At 41.6% G+C, this 24,309-nt stretch overlaps 1 protein-coding gene across 1 annotated transcript; it reads left to right on the plus strand.

Annotated features, from left to right (window-relative positions):
* Positions 1-269: 269 nt before the first annotated feature.
* Positions 270-18,159, plus strand: arhgef2a (Rho guanine nucleotide exchange factor (GEF) 2a; the record flags this gene model as incomplete). The annotated part of the gene is made up of 21 exons (XM_083899589.1): positions 270-348; positions 4,608-4,770; positions 6,026-6,093; positions 6,195-6,258; positions 6,393-6,525; positions 7,618-7,727; positions 7,842-7,985; positions 8,088-8,338; positions 9,106-9,231; positions 9,413-9,530; positions 9,615-9,691; positions 10,555-10,726; positions 11,191-11,267; positions 11,378-11,550; positions 11,663-11,730; positions 12,571-12,759; positions 14,254-14,340; positions 14,527-14,576; positions 16,390-16,440; positions 17,557-17,895; positions 17,989-18,159. Exons 1-21 carry the CDS (start codon positions 286-288, stop codon positions 18,157-18,159), a joined length of 2,694 nt encoding a protein of 897 aa, XP_083755715.1. The 5' UTR covers positions 270-285.
* Positions 18,160-24,309: the final 6,150 nt, after the last annotated feature.

Here is a 24,309-nt window from a genome sequence, read left to right on the forward strand (position 1 = left end):
TTCAGAAGTCAGTTTTCTCGCTCAGGAACAGCCTCTTCACCAGCAGCAGAGGCACACTGCAGTTGGCCAGTGAGGGAAAGAAGATTTGAGATGAGATTTTTTATTTCCTGTCTTTTCTGAGAAGAAGAAGAAGAAGAAGAAGAAGAAGAAAGAGGAGGAGAAAAAAAAGAAAACCCACACAGAGAGAGAGAGAGGCGTGAATATTAGGACGTTGCCGACAGAGTCTGAATCTGTCACCGTGAGAGGAGATTTAAAAAAAAAACCCAACAAAAACAAGCTGTCACCATGTCAAGAGTTGCCAGTCTGTCGAAACTGCGACAGGAGAGGGTGAGGGAGATCAACATGAGGGTGAGCGACAATCGTCCCTGTGTGTGTGTGTGTGTGTGTGTGTGTGTTAATAAGAGAAGGTAACTCACTCACTCACCGAGCAGCTTTGTGTGTTCATTTTATTCCCTTTTCCTGTTTCTGTCACTTCCTCCTCTGTGTGTGTGTTTGTGTGTGTGTGTGTGTGTGTATCACTGCTGCTGTTGAACTCTGCCACTCAAACACTTCTTCCTGCCCTGTCATGTGACCCACGCAGGGCCTGATCCTCATGACAGCAGGAGTGCGGGGCCCTCACATCATGTGCACCTCGCACTGCTCTGCATCACTTGTCATTAGTGCGGCATGTACTGTCAATGTAGGTGGTGTGTGTGTGTGCGAGTGTGTGTGCGCGTGTGTGCACACAGAGCTCTTTTCTCACTCGATATTTGAGTACAGCAACTGTTGCCATAGAAATGGCAGAGTGAGTGTGTGTGTGGAATATTACTGCTTTCTTAGAGAACACCGTGGGCATCAGAAAATGCCTCTAAATATATATATATGTTTATATATATATATATAAAGAAGAACTCACGTCGATTACATAATCCGCCGGGCTTAACGTGAACCACCAGCTCCTCCTCCAGCGCCCACTGAGCACGACCACTATATTTATCCATTTAGATCCAAACACACTGCACAGGAAAAGGCCACAGCGGAGCCATCTTCACAGAGCAAACCAGAGGCTATAGAATTGTATTTAGGCCCACGAGATAACAGAGCTGGAACCAGAGGAGGGGTTATAAGGAACCTAAACCCCTAATTTATATATAGCTCTTTCTCTTTAAGCTTTAGTCCAAAGTCAAGGTCACATTATTGACTAAGAACAACTGGGCAAAGAACTGGGCCACAGGGTTGTTGGAGTAGTGGTTTGCAAGCGTGCCTTTGCAGCAAGAAGACCTGGGTTCTGCATGGAGTTTGCATGTTCTCCCTGTGTGGGCTTGGGTTTTCTCCGGGTTCTCCAGCTTCTCTCCCACAGTCTAAAAACAGGCAGATTTGGGGATTAGGTGAATCGGTCGCTCTAAATTGACTGTAGGTGTGAGAGTGTGAGTTGTTTGTCTCTATATGTGGCCCTGTAATGGACTGGCGAAGGGTATGGCATGCCCCAACTATTGCCCTATGTCAGCTGAGCACAGCACCCCCTGCGAGGATACAGCAGTAGATAATGGATGGATGGATGGGCAAATAACCATATTGGGTAACCTCTGGAGTTACCGCAAGATCCTACACTCTTAGAAATAAGGGTTCCAAAAGGGTCCTTCTACTAGGGCTGAGGTTCTACCTGAAACCATTTGCTTCTGAAAAAGCCATTCCAGAAGAAGGGTTCTTGGTAGCACTAATGGTTCCAGTAAGAACCATTTTGATCAGGAAAACCCTGTAAAACCCCTTTCCAGAATAAAGCGTTTTAAAATGGGTTCTTGGTGGAACCCTCCAAAAGGGTTCCAGGTGGAACCTTTATAAAAAGCTTCTACCTGGATCCAAAACGGGTTCTCCTCTGAGGACAAGCCTTAGCACTTTTATTCCTAAGAGTGTAGATCCGTTCTCATGGAACACAGCAATCGTAAAACCCTTCCGGCACAGGATGGTCTCAGCTCGGTCACAGTTGCTCCACGGTCATGGAGCGTTTCATTTGCAGTGTGTACACTTAAAAGTGAAGAGACACCCGACCAATCAGGATGGAGCTAAGCCTAGCTAGGCTTCAATGGCTTTGCCGAGCTCGAGGCGCCTTTTAACGCTGAACTCACCGGACGTCACCAGAGACCAGGCGTGGTCAACAGCAACAACTCTCTGATCACCACCAAAAATAAAAAGGCAAAATAACAAAATAGGCATGGTTGTGACACTCGGGTGTTCAATATATCACTACTGCAAAATAAAAATGCCACTTAACTTACAAATACCACACTTAGTTCACCTCATGGATGTTCAGATCATCAGGCGATCACCAGGACCTCTCAAATCAGATCCTGGACAAACCCCAGTCGTCATGATCAGGCCTCGGGGAAAACCTCTGAAAACTCTTTGTGTTTCAACACAACCTGAAGGGAGTGACTGTCAGTCCAGCTCAACCCTGACATTATCGTACCATTTTACTGTGGTAACCCAAGGAAAGGGCGCCAAAAACATATCATATTGGTATACTATTCCCAATGGAAATACAAACACAGCTACAGGTTCCCCTCAGTCAGGCCTGGTACTTGTTGGCCGTTACAGAAACCATGAATTCAATGTGCTGGCACCAAACTATTTGACTCATTCAGTGATACCAAAAGCTTTCATGTAAAGCTGTAGTGAGTAAGTGTCTGTTACAAACCCGAGTCAAATGAGTTCACACAGATCCACCCAACTGTGTGTGTGTGTCTCAGTATGCACTCTTAGAAATAAAAGTACTAAGTAGAACCATATATGGTTGTTCTCATAGGAGAACCCTTTTTGGCCTTTTGGAGGGTTCCTCCAAGAACCCTTTTAAAATGGTTAAAATGGTTCTTAGTGTTACCAAGAACCCTTGAAAAACCCTTTTTTGGCAAAGGGTTTTTCAGAAGCAAATGGTTCCAGGTAGAACCTCAGCCCTTTTAGAAGAACACTTTTGGAACCCTTATTTCTAAGAGTGTAGCATAGGTTTTGATCTCTTTGGGTAAGGACCTTAGGGTTAGTGTCAAATAAAAAAGTCAAAATCTCTCACTTTTAGGTCAGGTTCTGTCACATTTTACTTTTTACACTTTTTTGGTGATGACATGAAGGTCTTCAGCCTCAGTTCACCATGATGTGGTTTATAATGACAGATCCTTATGTGGCTTTAGTGACATCTCCATTTATGGTCCTTTAAACTCAGAGTGTTAGCTGACACCTACAGGAACATGGCCTCAATGCTGGATTACATGGAAACTAATAGATTTCATATCATTTTACAGGGTAGTAAAGTCACGGATGTCTGTACATGTTCTAATAATACAGACATTATTCATTTATCAGCTGTTAAGCCACAAACTTGTGGGTGTTTTTTTGTCGTCTTCGTCAGTGACGGTTATGTCGGTCAGAAAGGCTAAACTTAAATTACCCAGGGTGCAGTGCTGCCGCTAATGAATTGATCTGGGTTGATGATCCACTTCCATCATCACACAGCGGAACACGACTGATCTCAAAGTGGACCACATCACACACACGCACGCACGCACGCACGCACGCACGCACGCACGCATGCACACACACACACACACACACACAGCTGTGATTACAATAACACTTCTTATTGATTGAGCTTATTAAATGATTATGAGAATATCATTATGTTTTGCACTGATGACACTTTTAGTCTGAAATGAGATAATAACGACGGTGATGTCAATCATTTTCTGGTAAATTACTATGATTTCACAACTCAATTCTTGACAAATTACGCGTTTAAATGTTTCATAAAGACATTCATATCACACACACACTGTGTTCAGTACATGTCACCATGAGTTAGAGGTTATATTTAGTCAGGGTGTTGCAAACGGTCCTCTCTCACTTCTGCTTTATTGGGTGTGTTCATGTGATCACTTCAACAACAAGAGACTTAAAGCTGATCATTCACATAAAGATCTGCAGTGTGTGTGTGTGTGTGTGTGTGTGTGTGTAGCCTTGCCTTTATTCTAAGGAGCTCCAGGTTAGGATTAACACGAAAGTGTTTATTTAACTATAAATAAAACTCCTTGAGATTAAAAATGTGTTTTGCCTGACAGAGTTACATCTATCCAAGCAAAATAAATATATACATAAAATACAAACAATAATACAGAAGGGTATTTGGGCCACATGTAAAAGGATTTATTGAAAAATATATATATATATATGTATATAAAAAAGAAAATAAATAAAACAGCATGAATTATGAGATTTACGTCAGACTTTTGGGAATAAAGGACAAGTCAGAAAAAAGTGAGAATTCTGAGATTAAAGTTAGAATTATGAGATTAAAGAAAAAGTCAGAATTCCGAATACTCTTCCTTAGAACACCATGTAAAATCATCCAATTAAAAATAATCTATATAAAATACAGCCAGATGTTTCCGACTCAAACACTTTGAGAGTTTCCAATGAGACCAAATCCTTCAATTTCACTTATTTCTTTATTCATTTTGTTGACTGTATTTTCCGCAGCTCATTACAGACCTTTACCGACAACAAGAACAAGTCCTTGAACCCTGTCCTCTTCTGTCAGTGTGAGAAGCACTGAGGCTTAAATGTGTCTCTTTCTTTTCCAGAATAAAGAGAGAGAACAAATGAGGGAACGTGAGAAGGCAGCGAGAGAAAGGGAAGCGTGTTACGGCAACGGTCACTTGTTCACGACGCTCACGGTGTCGGGAACTACGCTCTGCACGTCGTGCAACAAGAGCATCACTGCAAAGGAAGCGCTCAACTGCCCGAGTAAGTAATGAGTCGACAACAGACGCACTGTTTCAGGTTTGACAGAAGCAAGTCGAGGGAAATGCAGAAGAAGAATGAAAAAGTAGATAAAGACAAAACAGACAAAGTGCTTTCATGGTGGAAAATGAGAAAGTACACTCCTGATAACACAGTACACAGGTGAAACACACCACAACTAAAGCACAAAAGAGGGAAACAAGCAGAGGAAGCGACTCACTAACAACACTCTACATGGTTTTCTGCACGAACAACATGGAAATCCAACACGTGACTGACTTTATGTGAAACAAATAGGACAGTAGTGAAATGAACAGAAACGACTAGCACATTCTAAAGCTGGTAATGTAGTATCAGTGGAGTAACATTTGGGTGGATTGAACCTTTAAATCTAGACAAATTCATATTTTTGTAGAATCAACCTTTAAATCTGTACACGCCCCTCCCCCTCCCTAATCCCCTCCCCCTTCCAAACACCGGATTCTGTCAAAAACTGCTGAAAACCAGAGAAAACAACGTGTTTTAAAGTTTTCATATTTCAATAACGGTTAATGATACATATTAAATGTTTGATTTGTGAGCGTCAGGAGGCGTTCAGGAGCTCCCACATTTAAATTTGTGAAAAACGGGTGTCAATTAGCAAAGAAATGACAGCTTTAAAATCACCCATGTCTTTAATTTTTCATTAAACGCCAAAGCTGAGTTTTAACATGGGAGTCAATGGGAGGTTTGACCAGAACTCTGTGCGCTTTTAGGTGATTTGAACAAAAACTGCAAATCATATGAGAGTGAAAACCATACACGGGGTTAGACGACAACCACAGCAATGTTTTGATGTAAGAATTGTCTGTGTAGGTTGGAAATTGTGGGCAGGAGAAGAGTTTGTTTTGTGATTATTTTCATGGACGTCAGCTAGAGTGTGCCACGCTAACGGGCGCAATACACACTCATTATAAAATTATGAAAATATCCCAAAAAAAAGTGTAAAACTTCAACTGCGATTGTTTAAAAACTGTAATAGGTATCAAAACTTTGATTTAGGTGAGAAAAATCTGAAGTCTTGTGAGCCATTTAAAGTTCCAACCACGTCTCTACGTTAAAGTACGGCGACACTGTGAGGCTCCAAAGTGGGCCTGGTGTTGATCATTTTTGGTTTATTTTTCCAGTCCAGGTACAAAACTCATCCGATGTAAGTGTTTCTGTGGCCTTTTTCGCCATAATCCTAATAATAATCAAAAAACTACTTTTTCCCTCCCAGCATGCAACGTCACCATCCACAACCGCTGCAGAGACACTTTGCCAAACTGTGCCAAAATGAGACAAAGGGTAAGAGTGAAAAACGTCGATCGATCCAAGTCAAACTCGTCCACAGGTGAGTACAGGCTGTGTGATGAATTAAAAAGACGTTTTGTGCTTTGTTACCGCAGCAGCAGAAGACAGTCCTGCTGAGGAATAACTCAGGTTTGCACAACGTCACACTGCGCGCAAAAAGTAAGACTTTCAAAATCCCCTAAAAATAAAAATAAAAACGCTGCTCTTGCCGTCTTTGTCCCGCTCCCTCGCATCTTCTTTCTTGACGTCTCTCGTCGTCTCTCGTCTTTTTTGGCCTTTTTCTCCTCCTGAAGCTCCAGGAATGCGTGAACGTCCGTCCTCGGCGATCTACCCCTCCGAGAGCTTCCGACAGACCCTGCTGGGGTCGCGCAGAGGTCGCTCGGGCCTTTCTCTCTCCAAGAGCGTCTCCACCAACAACATCTCAGGGTGAGCGTCGTATTTTATTGGACTCTGACTTTACACTTTGAATGACTAAAGGTACAGTTCTCTTAGTTATTCTCAACAAGTACTTGGCTGACAAGTATTTCAGAGCTTTAGTTTAAATATTCGTTGTCTGGCCGTGTCAGACTTAGTCGTGCTATTCCAGTTTTGGTCATTTCGTTTGGTTTCCTGTACCTTGTTATGTTTTATTTTTGAATAGCATCATCACTTAGTTCCTGTTCTTTTGGTGTTTTTTACATTCTAAGTCTGCCTATTTATGTTGCTTCCCGCTCCCTAATGACCCAGGGGTCGTAACAACCCGACTGCCTGTTCTAGTTTCCCTGATTTTGGTCAAAATACTTCTCAGAAAACCACTTTACTAACACCTTCATAATAACTGGTATAAAAGTGGCTGAAATTGATGCAGATACTGCGTTTGCACACTTGCGAGGTAGAGGGGGTCGTTCCCTACACTCTTAGAAATAAAAGTGTTAAGTAGAACCATATAAGGTTCTTCAGCTTGTGCTCATAGGAGAACCCTTTTTGGTTTCAGGTAGAACCTTTTTTTAAAGGTTGGACCTGGAACCCTTTTGGAGGGTTCCACCAAGAACCCTTTTAAAACCCTTTATTCAGGAAAGGGTTTTTTAAAGGGTTCTCTGGATCAAAATGGTTCTTACTGGAACCATTAGTGTTAACAAGAACCCTTGAAAAACTCTTTCTTCGAGAAAGGGTTTTTCAGAAGCAAATGGTTCCAGGTAGAACCTCAGCCCTTGTAGAAGAACCCTTTTGGAACCCTTATTTCTAAGAGTGTAACTAGGGTTCCCTGACTCTTCCAGTCTAAAAGTGTCCTGAAGAAAACACCTAACCAGAGACTCCCCCTGGTGGCCGTGGTGAGTTTAATAAATGGGCGAATGGTGGAACTGTAGAGTTTTGGCGAAACAAGTGATTTTTGTTCGACATCAAGACCAGAAATGCACTTTATAAGCATCTTTACCTGAGAATCTAGTGCACTGTTGGACTGGAAGTCAACAAAAACAATCACATTAAGTCAGTTTCACCATCAAACCGTTGTTTGACTTGTGTGTGTTTATTTCACAGAGCTCTGAACGACGACTCTCCTCTGGGCCTACGCAGAATCCTGTCCCAGTCCACAGACTCGCTCAGCTTCAGGGCCAGAGCCATGTCAGTGGAGTCGCTCAACGACGACGGTGACGAGAGCGTTCAAACGCTCAAACGCAAACGACATTAACTACCTTTTCTTTTCGTTTCACATCCAGTGGTTCTGAGTGATCGTTTTTTTTTTTTCCTCTCCTCGTTGCCAGGAGACATCTATTACACGTCAGTGCTGGAGGAGTTGGAGCTGGAGATCCAGGACTTTAAGGCGGACTCGTGGAGCACGGCTGTGGACACCAACTATCTGCAGGCACATCGCAAAAACGTCATCAGGAGGCAGGACGTCATCTACGGTAACAAGAACATCGAGCAGTTTTACCCCCGACCTTTTTCACAAATGTTGTCTTCAGACAGCTTTTTGACGACTTTTCTCGACTGGATCACTGTAACAACAGAGCTGATCCAGACGGAGCTGCACCACATGCGGACGCTCTACATCATGGAGAGGGTGTTTCAGCAGGGCATGCTGGACGAGCTTCAGCTGGAGCTGAGCGCCGTGCACGCCGTCTTCCCCTGCTTGGACCAGCTCATCAGAATACACTCGCACTTCCTGGCACAGCTGCTGCTGCGGCGCAACAACAGCCTGCAGCCCGGGTCCAGCTACAACTTCACCATCCACGAGCTGGGAGACATTCTGTTACAGCAGGTGATGCAGAAGCCCTCGTACACCATGTTCTCCTCATGAGCCAAACCTCACACAAAGACTTCATGTGTGTGTGTGATATAGCCACCGAGAAAAAGCCATTTCTGTAGCTACTAATACCATTTAGAATTGTTGTTAAAATAATTACAACTTCAATTTAATCATGTATTTATGGTGACTCTAATTATTATTAATTCATGTATTGTTATTTTTTGGTTTCGTATATTAAAAGGCGCCATATGTAAGAATGTGGCCAAAAACGGTTACTACATTCAAATTGAAAATACCGAGGTCTTTTAGGTTTCGTTTTCTGACGTAACTGGCAACCCGTGGTTGCTCGGCAGCTGAGACTCTACTGACTGCAATGATTGGTAGACGGCGGTAGGTGGCGCCACATGCTGAAACATGATTTCAAAACATAAACATGATTTGCAGTATTTGATTTTAAAGTATTGGTATTTTGAATTTGAATGCAGTAACCGTTTTTGGCCACATTCTTACATATGGCACCTTTAAAACTGTCAATTATCATATGATTCATCTACTATCATATATCGTATGTTAAAGCATCTTAGATTATATTACTTTATTGTCACTGTACAAGTACCAGAAGATGTAATTCAGCAGTTATCAGTAAAACACAACACAACAAGTAAATACTAGAACTAGAACAATAAGAAATAAGAAAAGGACGTTTTCACTTTGCTCTTAAGCCTCACAATAAAGAACTCATTCCCTGTAAGTGACCGATAACGTGTCGACGTTTCCAGTTCTCAGGCCAGAGCGGAGACGACATGAGGAAGACGTACGCCGAGTTCTGCAGCCGCCACTTAAAGGCTCTCAAAGTCTACAAGGAGCTGCTGGCTCGAGACAAGAGGTTCCAGTACTTCATACGGGTGAGTTTACACACACACGCAGGGAAATGTTCAATATTTGTGGTGTTATGAGTTCAAGCTGCGTTGACATAAAACTCCTCCTCACACTGTTTACATTTGATTATCAGGAGGTTATTTTATTAGCTGCAGTTTTTATGGTCCACGTCGGGAGATGAAAGTGTCTCTAACTGTGTGTTGGCAGCGCGTGAGTCGAGGACCGTTGCTGCGCTGCCACGGAGTCCAAGAGTGCATCTTATTGGTGACTCAGCGAATCTCCAAGTATCCTGTTCTTATTCAGCGCATTCTGGAAAACAGCACAGGTGAATCTTGTTGTTTTTTTAAGCGTAAGTGTAATGATATAAACTGATCCTAACCAGGACTAAATCGTGTTCTCTCTACTCCAGAGGACGAGGAAGAGGCTGCTGCTGTGGCCCAGGCGCTCGGCAGAATCAGAGAACTTCTCACTTCAATAGACCAGCAGGTAAAGCACTTAAAGGCGCCATATGTAAGAATGTGGCCAAAAACGGTTACTACATTCTAATTCAAAATACTGAGGTCTTTTAGGTTTCGTTTTTTTTGACGTAACTGGCAACCCGCAGCTGAGACTCTACTGACTGCGATGATTGGTAGACGGCGGTAGGTGGCGCCACATGCCAAAAACATAAACATGATTTGCAGTCTGCAAAAAAAATTTTTTTAATGCAAATATTTTGCAGTCTGCAAAAAATTTTTTTTAACGCAAATACTAGGAGGGTTTTATGGCCAGTTGCTTTAGATCATTGGTTCTCAAAGTGCGGCCCGGGGGCCAATGGCGGGCCGCAGAAACATTTCTGGCGGCCCGCAATGAATTACAGTTGATAGTTTTAATCCAGGAGGTACTAAGCTTGTTAAAGGGATAATTCACCGATTTGAATGTGGCTTTGTATTGCTAGAATAGCAGTAGTATTTTTTAGAAAATGTGCTTCCCTCCCTCAGTTTTTCCCTGACTTGTAAAAAAATCTGTTTTCCCTTATCCAAATGTCCCCTACTGTGAGTCAAATGATGCGTTTTGCATCACAGTAGGGCAAATTTTGAAATACTTATTGGACATTACTGGATACAAACCAATAATTATAAATTGTTGAACTGCAATCTGGTCATTAAAATGATTACAAATGGGATTTATTTCTGTTTTTTTTCCTTTGGTGGCCTTCAGTCCAACATTGGGTTCCTTAATTGACCCTCAGGTATCAAAACTTTGAGAAGCCCTGCTTTAGATTTATTACATAATGCACCTTTAATCTTCAGCTTCAACTTTAAGTTTAATTACTCACACACTCTTATAACCGATCACCCTGGTTGCAGGTGGAGGACATGGAGAAAACACAGCGGCTGCAGGAGATCCAGGCCAGACTGGACCCCAGGTCTGAGGCCAGAGTGAGGGACGGCAGAGTTTTCAAGACCGTGGAGTTACTCCGACGCAGACTCGTCCACGAAGGAACTCTTTTCTGGAAAACCCCAGGATCCAGACTCAAAGGTACGATGCATTCTATTGAAATTGGGCGTCTTACATTTGCTCCTTCGGGCATAAACCCACAAGTAAATGAAGAATTATTGCACAACATTATGGTTCACATGCATGTTTTTGGTGTCCAAGGACATCCAGGGAGCTCTGAAAACCTATATTTGACAGAGGATAGCACCATGCTAACAAGGATTCCATGCACACAGACGCCGTTGATCCCCTTAGGCAACTACTTGACTACAAATATACCCAATGTGATAGAATTTGAACAAAGGGCAAAGGTTTTAAGTACGGATATCAACAGGCAGACACTCAATTTGGCACAAAAGTGTGCCAAACATCAACCAAATGGAAGATTTTGTCTGTTAAAACAACACTGATGTTTCTCATTCATGAGTTCTGGTGTGTGTGTGTGTGTGTGTGTGTGTGTGTGTGTGTGTGTGTGTGTGTGTGTGTGTGTGTGTGTGTGTGTGTAGATATACAGGTCTTATTGATGACGGACATCCTGGTGTTCCTGCAGGAGAAGGACCAGAGGTACATCTTTCCAAGTCTGGTAAGATAATAATCACAGATTTTCATTATCCACAGATTCACAGACTCATTTATTGCACAGTCACAGTGTGGAAATCATCCGTTCTCTCCCACTGTCGCCGCTTCGTCCAGGACAAACCGCCGGTGCTGTCCCTGCAGAACCTCATCGTGAGGGACATCGCCAACCAGGAGCGAGGCATGTTCCTCATCAGCGATTCCTCTCCGGCCGAGATGTACGAGCTGCACGCCGCCACCAAGGAGAACAGGAACGTGTGGATACGACACATCCAACGCACGGTCAGCAAGTGGGTGACTGCACCAACACAGACACACATATATATATATATATATATATATGTATATATAAGTATAAAACGCATGACTGATGATGGTATCTGTGTATCTGTGTGTGTTCAGGTGTCCTTCAAGAGAGGAGTTCCCGCTCATCGAGACGGAACACAAGGCCCATCTGAGGAGACTCAAAGGTCAGGACGCAGCAATTAAAATAATACTTTCATTTCCTCAAAGTCAGCTGTTTTAGCTCACTTTTAGAGTCTTACGCAACTCGAGCCAGAAAGAGCGCTAATTAAACCTGACTTGAACTTGACAGACTTAGGGTGAATTCCAATTTCTTGCTTAACCCTCATTCTCCAAAATGTGCTGTCCCGATTCTCAGAAAAATTAAGTTGAGGGCCAAGTTTAAGGGCTGCATCGCCCTCAATATTGAGATTTTCCGAGACCACCCTTGGGAGCAAGGGCTACCCAGAATGCATTGCGTGTTTTCACATAACAAAGATGGCGTCGAAAGCAGCGAAACGAGTACGCTACAAATTAAGCATTTCCTTTGTTAATAGAGATATAAAAATGATGAAAACCATTGTATTATCTTAGTTTAGGCCCATATTATGGATTACTGACGTCATTGTTGCGTAACATTTATTTTATATTTATGATTGTCAATAAGCCGTGGTGTGTGGTAACTGTCAGCTGAATATGTCTGTGGTATTTGTATGAGTATCATCTTATAACTAACTGACAACCTAATAACTTGACTGACAAACGGATCGTAATAAATAATCCTGACGTGACTGGACGCAGATTTCGGGTTATTCTGCCCCCTACAGTCTGAAGACGTATCTGCATTTAAGGGGTGTCCCATTTCTAAGTGACAAAATAACCCACAACACTTGGTTTTGAGGGCCAGTTAAGATTAAGGGTTGAGCTTGAGGGTTAAGATTGAGGGTTGAGATAGGAATTGGAATTGGCCCTTCCTCTTTCCTTATCCCCCCCCCCCCCCCTCTAATGTTCTCCCTGATGTTCTCCAGCCGATCTCCATCAGAAGGACCGTGAAGTTCTGGAGCTCCTGCAGGAGAGGGTGATGGTGTTCTGTGAGCTGGCAGAGTTGACCAGTGGTCAGGAGGGACTGCAACCACCCATCACTCGCTACCTGTTCCGCGCGGACACGCCACAAGCTCCCCGAGCGGAGAAACTGCTTCTGGACGCAACATCTGAAGGTACGTGTCCATGTTAGTTTGCATAGAAGGTGGATGATGTTCACACCCGTACTTGTAGACTAGTACCAAGTAGTTGAACGAACTGACTGGGATCACTTCATGAACTGATTCGTTCCTTTCTTAGTTCAGTTGAGCTCAGCAGTGATCGTGATGGCCAGGAGTGGAACTGCCGCGTTCTGTGAATCACTCGTGAAGTCGTTCGCAGACGCCGTCACTCACTCCTGAATCTCCGGCAAACGTATCAAGCCAACGTATGCCGAGCTGGGAGGTAGTGACTAGTAAGAAGAACTGTGTCTGCCGTGCTGCTGTGATTCGTTCGCGCCGTCAGTCACTGACTCAGTCATGATTCATGAACAAACTAACACACAGAGAGCTGGAGAACTGTGGCTGTGGACGTGAATCTCGTTCGCGCTGTCACTCACTCACTGACCTGCGCACGTACTGACACACACTGAACTGTAGCTGTGGACGTGAATCTCGTTTGCATCGCGAACAAACTGACACACAGAGAACTGGTGAACTGTGGCTGTGGACGTGAATCTTGCGAACGAACTGACACACAGAGAACTAATGAACTGTGGCTGTGGACGTGAATCTCGCGAACAAACTGACGCACAGAGAGCTGGTGAACTGTGGCTGAGGAACGAATTGACACAGAGAACTGGTGAACTGTGACTGTGGACGTGAATCTCGCGAACGAACTGACACACAGAGAACTGGTGAACTGTGGCTGTGGACGTGAATCTTGCGAATGAACTGACACAGAGAACTAGTGAACTGTGGCTGTGGACGTGAATCTCGCGAACAAACTGACACACAGAGAGCTGGTGAACTGTGGCTGACGAACGAATTGACACAGAGAACTGGTGAACTGTGGCTGTGGAAGTGAATCTCGCGAACGTACTGACACACAGAGAGCTGGTGAACTGTGAATGAGGACGTGAATCTCTTCCGCGCCGTCACTCACTCTATGACCCGCGGCGCGAACGCCCTGCACTCAGGGAGGACATGAGTCGCGTAGCAGGGCACTGGGCTCCTGCTAAGCACCGAACGATTCGGTGAACGAATCTTTTGAACGAATCATTTTAATGAACGGATTCTAGTGATTCGGTACACTCAAATGAACTGCCGATCCCATCACCACAAGTAGTGTAAGCAGCTTTGGAGACAAGAAAAGCGCTGTATAAATACAGACCATTTACCATTTTACCAACTAGCAAGTTCTGAAAATCTCAATCTGCTTCATGACTCAAGCTGCCTCCACCCTCTTGGCTATGAGAGGTTGTGGGTGAAGCTGCAGTTTCTCCAGTCTGAGGGATTAAAGTTCTCACTTTCTTGTTCCATCATCAGCCTAAGTACTTTTGCAGAGCTCCCACTGAGCAGAAACATGATGATCTCTGCAGAGAAGACACTCTAATGTGTGTGTGTGTGTGTGTGTGTGTGTGTGTGTGTGTGTGTGTGTGTGTGTGTGTGTGTGTGTGTGTGTTTCCACAGTGGACAGACTGAGTGAACTCCTCCTGGGCTCCAGTGTGGACATACCGATTCTATGTCATCACAACCACAAGGAGGTGGCAGACACCGGTGAGTCCAAAATTCAAAATGCAGGACGTGATTTTTATCTGACTCATCAGTGCAGTTTCCTGCAACACAAAATAAGTACTTTAAGAAGTGTTTTTATGTATGTACTGTATGTACTGACACAAGGAGCCTACAGTATATCACATACTGTATGTAAACAGAGTAAAGTTCCATGTTGTTTCTGCTCAGGTCATCAGGATCTCCTGCTCAACGGAGCCCATGAGTTTTGTGCATCAAAGGTGAGCTGCAGCAACTCAGTCGCGTGGAAAAAAGATTTGAGGGATTGAAATATGGCTCCTGGATGTTTTATCATGTACAGCACAAAGTTTTCAGAGGAGCAACTGTCAATCAAACTGAAACTACCATCAATGTGGGCTAATTTACCCCCATAAAGTCGCCCCCTGGTGGTTATTTAGCATGTTCTTACTTCTTGGTTGACATTTAAATAATAAAACATGTCATTTTAGCTTTAATTACATTCACCCAATTCTCATCTGTTTGTTTGTTTGTTTGTTTGTGGGACATGTTTCCCCCCTCGACAGGACAGCATGAGGAGTCAAGACAAGACGCCTTCCTCTGTAAGTAAGAGGCTTCAAGGAAACGTAAGTTTCATCTCTGACTGAATCCCATAATCGAAAAAACAACCCCAACAAACACTGACAAACATCACACGAGTCTCACATGAAAGCATTAAGAACAACAGAGCAGCGACTGAGGAGGAGGAGGAGTTTATATAGAGGCCTGATGGTTAATGAGATGCAGCTGGGAGAACAGGTGAGTGAGGTGGAGCTGACGAGGTGGGCGTGGCCAGCAGGTAGAGTGGAGCAGAGGGGGGAGGGGCGGGAAACTACTGAGTGAGGACATTTTGGCTGGTCCTCTCATCTTTAAAGGGCTTTGTTGGGGCGTTATATCAATGAGGGTCCTCACTTTGAATGCTGCACAAACATGTGTGTGTGTGTGTGTGTGTGTGTGTCTCGTATTCCTTAAGTTGTGGGGACCTAAATGTGTTTACACACTCACATTATGGGGACTTCCTTCCTTATGGGGACAAAAATCAAGTCTTAATGTAAATCACTACATTTTAGTTAGGCTATATGGGTTAATGTTAGGCTCATGGTTAGGATTAGGCCAGTAGTAATTATGGGTTAGGTTAGTAATAGAGTCTCCAGGAAATGTCAATGTGATGTCCTCTGAAGTAGGACATATGCATGTTCTAACGTAGATTTAGATTATATGACTAAATTGTGCTAACCTCTCACACAGGGCCGGCCCAAGCCTCCATGGGGTTCCTAAGCAAAATTTGATTTTGGGGCTCTCTGTTACTGCCAATAATAATGATTATTGATCATTCACACACCTACTATACTAAAGCTATTCTACTTATTCTACTCTGTCACGAATACGAATACACTTGTAAAACTAAATGTGAGAACTTTTTGTTGCATGGACGCAGACACCAGATTTGCAAACTTACAGAAAAATCTTTCAAGTAATATTTGGCAAACTCAGCAACTCCCCCTACTGGCGACACAGAGAATCAATACATAAAATCAAATGGTTTATAAATAAAATATTAAGATATTAAGGTCTGAAAATCTAAAAATGTGCACAATCTTTTGGGGGGAGGGGGGTTCAAAATACACTCCTGTAATACAAAGATTTGACTTTTATATGTAAAAAAAACACAACATTAAATAAAATAAATAAATAAATATCAAACAAATACTTCAAAAAAAAAAGTCTAAATAAACTACAGCAATCCAAATTTTAATTTTTAATTTTTTGGTTTATTGCCCTTGGGGGCCCTCTTGTGGTCACAGGGCCCTATGCAGCGGCTTAGTTTGCTTATGGCTAGAGGAACTTGGCTAATTTTAGGGCTAATATTTGAATTAGTGTTTTGTTTAAGGCAGTTTTTCTCAATCCTGGTCCCTGACGACTCTCTGTCCTCCATGTTTTCGATGTTTCACCTGCTCCATCACAGCTGATCCAAACAGATTCAGGTGTGACGGAGCAGCAGCTGTCAGTAATAAGTGTGTCGTCTGTGTTTAACAGGAGATCTGTCAGAGGATGGTGAATCTCAGTGTTTATCTTCACGCACTCCAGGTGAGTAGATTTTAACCAACCGCCGTTAATTTATTCTCCAAAAGATTAAATCGAGTTATTAAAACAGCCACATGGGGCGCTGTAGTGTTATAAAGAGCTCCTCCTCCCACCGTAGAGTACACTGTTATTTAAAATAAATCAGTGCTGCTGAAGTCAGTGTTGAACACAGATTCTATGGAGATACCAGCACGCACTGTCAAACTGCCAAAATTCAACATGAGCACGAGCTAATTTTAAACACAGCCACTGTGGACGCTCCAGAGAGAAGAGGATAGGAGAAGCTTCTTCTCTGCCCCTTAAATTTAAATTTACACTTTTGTGTTTCGCAAGAAAAATAGAATTTTCTCTGGAGACAAAGCCAAAGTCCTCAGAATGTTCTTTTATTTTCTCTTCCAGAACAACAGACCAGACAATTATTATAAGCTAGCTAATCATTAAACAGTAATTGATTGAACAACAGGTCATCAAGTGTGATTATGTCCTGTTTTTCACCACCAACAACAGCATGATTCAGTTTTAATGTTGGCAAGGTTTAAGTGGGTTAAATTGGATGATCCTCATTCTACCTCTGCATGGAAATCTCTGATTTCAGAGGCAGTGACTCAATTTAATCCAGACAAAGTTCATAATATGGACAAATTCCAGACGTGATGACAGAGTATGGGTTTGATCTGTCATCATTTAAAGGTGCGCTATGTAATAAATCTAAAGCAACTGACCATAAAATATGTCACAGAGACTCAGGAATAATGTTCATATAACAAACTGAACTCTCCAACAACAACAGTACAGCCACAATATTTGCATTTAAAAAAATATTTTTTGGCATGTTTTGGCATGTGGCGCCACCTACCACCATCTACCAATCATTACAGTCAGTAGAGTCTCAGCTGCCGAGCAACCACGGGTTGCCAGTTACGTCAGAAAACGAAACCCAAAAGACCCAAAAGGTATTTTGAATTTGAATGTAGTAATCGTTTTTGGCCACAATCTTGGCATATGGCACTATATTGTCTTATTTTGGTAGTTTTATTTCAAAATCATCTATTGATTTACTGGTTGATATCACTGGCTCCACTGTCCACTGCGTCATTGAATTCCCCTCCTGTCCTGCAGGGTGCGATCATCAAACAGGACTCTATCCTGGAACTGCTGCTACAATCTCAGGACGCCCCAGTGCCGGCTGCGGGAGGAGGAGGAGGAGCATCGCGCCCCCTGTGGCGAGACGGCGGAAACCGCGAGGCCAACATGGGGTCGACCATCGGGGAGCTGGCTCTCCTGCAGAGACAACACAGCCTGCTGCAGGACGAGCTGCTGAGACTGCGGGACTCAGAGAACCGCTTCAAGGACAGCGAGAAGGCCCGGGCCAAGCTGGAGAAGCAGGTCCGACACATGAAGGTCTGCAGTGGAGGACCTGCACCTGACGGCCAGCAGCTGGAGGAGCAGACTTCTCAAGTAAGGACATCATGGACGAGAGTGAAACAGAGTTAGAAGAACAACGTTTTTTTTAACAGAAACTTCCTCATTCTGTTTTTTTTGCTGTTGCAGCCTGTGTCTCTGCGACAAGGACGGGACGACTTCAGTGCAGCTGACGCCGTGCACCGCACAGCAGATGGTCTACAGGACGGCAGCGATTTGGAGGTCGACATGACATCGGATGATGACGACGACGATGACGAGACGTCTGAGAACTCCAAAGGTGGGATCATTGACATGTAATGGTTTCATTTGAGTCAGGACAGTCATAGACCACGTTTGCAATAGTCTCCAGATTTAAAACGTGAGGCCTGGGACGTAGAAGTGAAGTAGTGATTGGGAAAATGAAGCTACTTCTCACTTAAAGCTCACATAGAGTGGTCCTGTTGCACATATATGTGAGTTATGGAGGTCTACTTACATACATTAACTTGATTTTATGGTCAAAAACCTCCTAGTTGCTGTAAACGAGCCGATAGAAATCCTCTTTTCTGACGGTGTTCCCCAGTCGCGAGATTTGAGACTCAACTCTCACACCCAGAAGACAGAGTCTTGTGATTGGCCAGTACCCAGAAGTGACGTATTCAGCACACCCGCTCTCAGAAGCGCAGCTCCCCCCTCTGGAACAGTGGATGCACTGCTACTCATTATCAAAACATTGTTTTAACAGTGTTTAAAGGTCACATAGAGTGGTCCTGTTGCACAAGGTAACAAGATAATGACGCTGATACACACTAAAAAACAGCGTTAATTGGAACTTCCGGTCTAGGTCCGCTTTAATGTCCTCAGTAAACATGTTGCAGAGGAATGGTATCAACCCGTAGTTTAAGGTCTTCTTCAATAGAAGGAGATGTTCCTTGTTGTGGTGAAGAGAGAGCTATGGTCATGAGCTCTGGGTAATGATAGGGTGGCTTGGCTCAGTCTTAGAGATAGGACGTCTGAAGAGCTCAGATGTCCGGGAGAGGCTCAAATAAAGAGAAGCTAGCTGAGATGGTTTGATCATCTGGTGAAGATGCTAATGATGCGTATCAGGGGAGGTATTCCCCAATCAGGGGGGAGAATCTTGGGGGCCGGAGACCCAGGACATTTAAGAGAGACCACAAAAGGTGTTGGAAGAAGTTGAGGAGCAGAGTGTCTGGGCTTCTTCACTGAGGCTGCTGCCCACTGCAACATGGACCTAGATCAGCCTGTGCAGATTTCTCTATTTAGTGGGCGATAGTGGATAAAGCACAGAGGCGAACTGTCAGCGTCTGTATTTTTCTGACTCCAGTTGGACTTGACTAGGACTTACGATCGATAACCCAAGTTATAAAACATTACAATACAATGTCAGGTTTTGTCATTTAAGAGGAACTGGGACTAAAGTTTGATTTTCTTTTCCAGGTCTTCATGATATTCCAGAGGACCTGTGATCACACACGGCTCATAATCAGCTTATAGTGATAATTTAATGTTTCGCTGTTTGACTTCAACAGTTTCTCTCCTTTCTGCAAGTCTTAATATTTATTATTTCGCTGCTTTTGGGTCAATGGTTTTTTGTGACAGTGACTTGTTTTATTTTCCTTTTTTTCCCCAATGCTTTGGATTGTTTGTTTCCTTGCTTTCTTGGTTTGATACGATGACTTGACTAAAGGGCTGTGGGGAATGGATCTTGCTCATATGTACAGGTTTGTAACTATTGTATCTTGATATTTAAGGATCATGTCGTTTGCAACACGGACCTTTCTAAGCTTTAGCAAGTTTTAATTGTGCAAATCAAAATGCACTTTGTCAAATTTGCACAAAACACGCAGGGCTCGTTACTTTTTATCCCCGATATGTGGGAATTTATTAGTATTTAGTATCGTATCGTTATTGGAACAGATTAATTTCAGCGACTCCAGTCGCCTAAATATTTACTCTATACTGTAACTGTATATTTGAAATAGTAAATACTGGATTTTAAAAATGGAATGTTTGTAGTTTAAAAATGGCTGGAAATCTATTTTATATTATAGTGAAGTGACCAGATGAAGTGACTGAGGCGATTTAAAGACATTTTAAGAGAGCGAAATTATTTATAAAATATAATCTGAACAGATTTAAAGGTGCATTATGTAATAAATCTAAATCAACTGCCCGTAAAATCCTCCTAATATGTCACAGAGACTCAGGAATAATGTTCATATAACAAACTGAACTCACCAACAACAACAGTGCAGACAAAATATTTGCATTAAAAAATATATTTTGCAGACTGCAAATCATGTTTATGTTTTGAAATCATGTTTTGGCATGTGGCGCCACCTACAGCTGTCTACCAATCATTGCAGTCAGTAGAGTCTCAGCTGCCGAGCAACCACGGGTTACCAGTTACGTCAGAAAAAACGAAACCTAAAAGACCTCGGTGTTTTGAATTTGAATGTAGTAACCGTTTTTGGCCACATTCTTACATATGGCACCTTTAACACAGACATATATAAACTCAGAGCCTTCACTGACTCCAGTCTACTTTGGTTTGATGAGGCGTTTTGATGATGATGATGATGATGCAGTTAAAGGTACAGTGTGTAAAATGTAGGTGTAACTATTCCTGGAAAACAGGGTTGAACTGAATGTGTGTCCAGGTGACACTGAAAATAAGATTCCAGATAATAATGAGATGTCAATCATTGCCCAAAGTGTCTTTATCTCATACAGAAATAACAACATGTTCTTAAGTCAAAGTACACTTTACAGATTATTTACGACATGCAGTTATTACCCAAACAAAGCATCACGGTGTCATCGTTGCCTTCTTTGGTCTTCTTATCCTCTGTAAGTGCTTCTAAACCCAACTTAAAGGTCAGTGCCTTTTTTAAAAAAGCCTTTAGAAATGACTGTTACACGAGGGGAACGAGGGTTTAAACATGAACACAACGTGTATCCAGGCGTCATCTTTATCAGTGTGAATGTAAAACAGTTTTCGTAGATTCGTAGATGAGTGACTCGCATGAGAAGAGCCAGAGGTGGGAAGTAATCTTTGTTACTGTGCTTAAGTAGATTTAGATCTGATAACTTTTTACAAAACATTCGCCATCTATGGCCATATTTTTAGAGAGCTACTTAGATGTGTTGGTGCCAAGAACGATTCATAGCAAATGCGTTGTCTTTACTAAAACCCACGAGCTCATATAGGACCTCTGCTTAGTTTCTTCTTTTATATCAGCGCTGTGCAGGTTGCTAAAAAAAGATCCTATTTTGGGTTCATTTCCCCTAGTTATTAAAAAAGGTAATGTGCATCACTGACAGTAAAAATACATTTTTACTTTTGTACTTGAGTACATTTCAGAGCCTGTACTTTCTTACACTTACTGAAGTAAAAGAGTTGAATCAGTACTTCTACTTTTTTACACAAGTATCTGTACTTCTACTTAATTACAGAATGTAAGTACTTTTGCCACCTCTGCTCAGAGCCATAACTAACAAACGTATTGAATGTTCTTGAATTTTTCTTTTCTTCCTTAACCGAAAGTTAATGATACATTTTTGAAACAATAAATTGAAATGGATAGTGTTACATAACATGTTTTTTTTTTAAACTGATTTATTTAGCAGCCCCTGATAAAAATTAAATAAGGACCAAGTAGCTTTGAAAACACATGACCTTGTTTCTAAGCCTTCTCAAAACATGACACAACACAATGCTTCAAATGACACTGAAATGGATTCCAAGTAACATCAATAACCACAACTATATATTTAATGCACTCATCGATGGACCATTTCATTGATGTAGAGGCTAACGTTGTAGTTTGGATGATTCTGAGTCTGTTTTGCAGCGGAAGACAAAAAACCAATAAAGAAGCATGTACAATCATACCGTCTATAATAATATTAGAGAATATTATGGTTTAAACCACATGGCTGCAAATAAATACATTTACATCTACATAATCTAGACGCATGTACATCTACTTTATTAAGGAAGTATTATTTTTTTGAATGTTTCTGTCTGATTTCAGGTAATGCATTGATAATAATATTATTTATACAAAAATAATAATGTGAATGTTCATCCAACAATGACAACAATCACTATGGTACGCTTGTTGCTTTGATGATTTATGGAACTTATGCCACATTTTCACACGTTAAATGCATTTTTTTCCGCGAGCTTTAGCTGCTTAACGTATGTGTGCATAACAACGCAGGGCACATACGGCACTTGCTTTTGCATGTTTTTTACCACATTTTTTCTATTTTTTTGCAACAGAACTCTATCTATCTATCTATCTATCTATCTATCTATCTATCTATCTATCTATCTATCTATCTATCTATCTATCTATCTATCTATCTATCTATCTATCTATCTATCTAACTATCTATCTATCTATCTATCTATCTAAATAGCTAGCAAGATATCTAACTTGTCGTCATCTAGCTAGATGTTATATAGCTAGATAAGAGGTTGTCTTTTAACTGCGAAAGATAATCCACTTCGTCATCTATCTATCTATCTATCTATCTATCTATCTATCTATCTATCTATCTATCTATCTATCTATCTATCTATCTATCTATCTTGCATTATAGCTAAATAGCTAGCAAGATAGGTAGCAAGATAGCTAGCTTGTCGTTAGCTAGCTAGATGCTATATAGCTAGATAAGAGGTTGTCTTAACTGCGAAAGATAATCCACTTTGTCATCTATCTATCTATCTATCTATCTATCTATCTATCTATCTATCTATCTATCTATCTATCTATCTATCTATCTATCTATCTATCTATCTATCTTGCATTATAGCTAAATAGCTAGCAAGATAGGTAGCAAGATAGCTAGCTTGTCGTTAGCTAGCTAGATGCTATATAGCTAGATAAGAGGTTGTCTTAACTGCGAAAGATAATCCACTTTGTCATCTATCTATCTATCTATCTATCTATCTATCTATCTATCTATCTATCTATCTATCTATCTATCTATCTATCTATCTATCTATCTATCTATCTTGCAATATAGATAAATAGCTAGCAATATAGCTAGCTTGTCTTTAGCTAGCTAGATGCTATATAGCTAGATAAGAGGTTGTCTTAACTGTGAAAGATAATCCACTTTGTCATCTATCTATCTATCTATCTATCTATCTATCTATCTATCTATCTATCTATCTATCTATCTATCTATCTATCTATCTATCTATCTATCTATCTATCTATCTATCTATCTATCTATCTATCTATCTATCATCAGTCAGCATATATCTTCAGGTTATACCAATATTGCTTTGTGATTTATGTGATTGATTCCACAGTTGCACTCGACTCTACTGTACACGACTGTACACGTCTAATAATATGAATGTATAGTTGGCTGCATTTCTCTGGATCTCGAGCTGAAAAATGTAGATTTTGTAAACTTATAATAATTAAAGTGAATGACGTCGAAAGCCCATAAAATACTGCAATAATACAAACGCAGTATTTGTCGCTGGCGGAGTGAGAACTAACCCTTAAAACAGGGACTATTGTACTTCCTTTTGCACACCTCTGTGTTACTCATGTGAATTGTATTACCACAATAATGAAAATAAAACAAATGTGATACAGAATGTGTTTTGTGTTGTGTTGATTTGAACATCTTAAGCACTTAGAGATGAAGCTGTAACTGTTAACCAGAACCACCCACAACTACGCGGTTCCAGCACGAGGTGCAACGCTGCCCTCCACAGTTTGAAGCTCCCCATCACATTCGAACCCTAAAAAATATCCTTTTTTTCAGCACAACCTACAGGGATTCTCATTTACACCAAATATATAAACACACCTGAGCAAAAAAAAAGTACTAAAAGGTCTTTGAATCGGATTTAATTAGTGAAATTCGGAAGTTTCAAAGTTCACTAAGCTTATTTAAACCTTTAAGGTTCGACTCAACCATTTGGTCGAGCACGCTTTAAGTCACTATATCTCATTGAAAAATGCATCAAGCTGAACTCACTAGCACTAAATTAATGTGACTTGTTCTGACTGTTGTACTTTATGAATTATGCAAACCAGGTTTATTATGAACAGACATCTCAACCGTTTGGTAGAGGACTGTATCTAAAATACAGTAATAATAATATATATTGTTTTATTGATTGTCGTAATTGTTATCATAAGTAAATACAATAAAATAATAAAAAAATGCAAATAAATACATTTTCCTTGACTCATAACTTTGACTCAATAACGCATTTGCAAAATATGCATTTTTTTAAAGCCTGAATATGGGACCTATAGAGACACACACTCAGGATGTCCATATAAGGAGTTGTGTTTTATTCCCACGGCAATTTACAGAAGGTTGCACCTGCGGCACAGATCTGTGCCGTGTGAGCACTAAGGGTTCACGCCAGTTGCCCTTCATCCTCATCCTTATTCTGTCCACGTT

Source organism: Microchirus variegatus (assembly GCF_963457635.1).
Source record: "Microchirus variegatus genome assembly, chromosome: 13".
Taxonomy (NCBI): Eukaryota; Metazoa; Chordata; class Actinopteri; order Pleuronectiformes; family Soleidae; genus Microchirus; species Microchirus variegatus.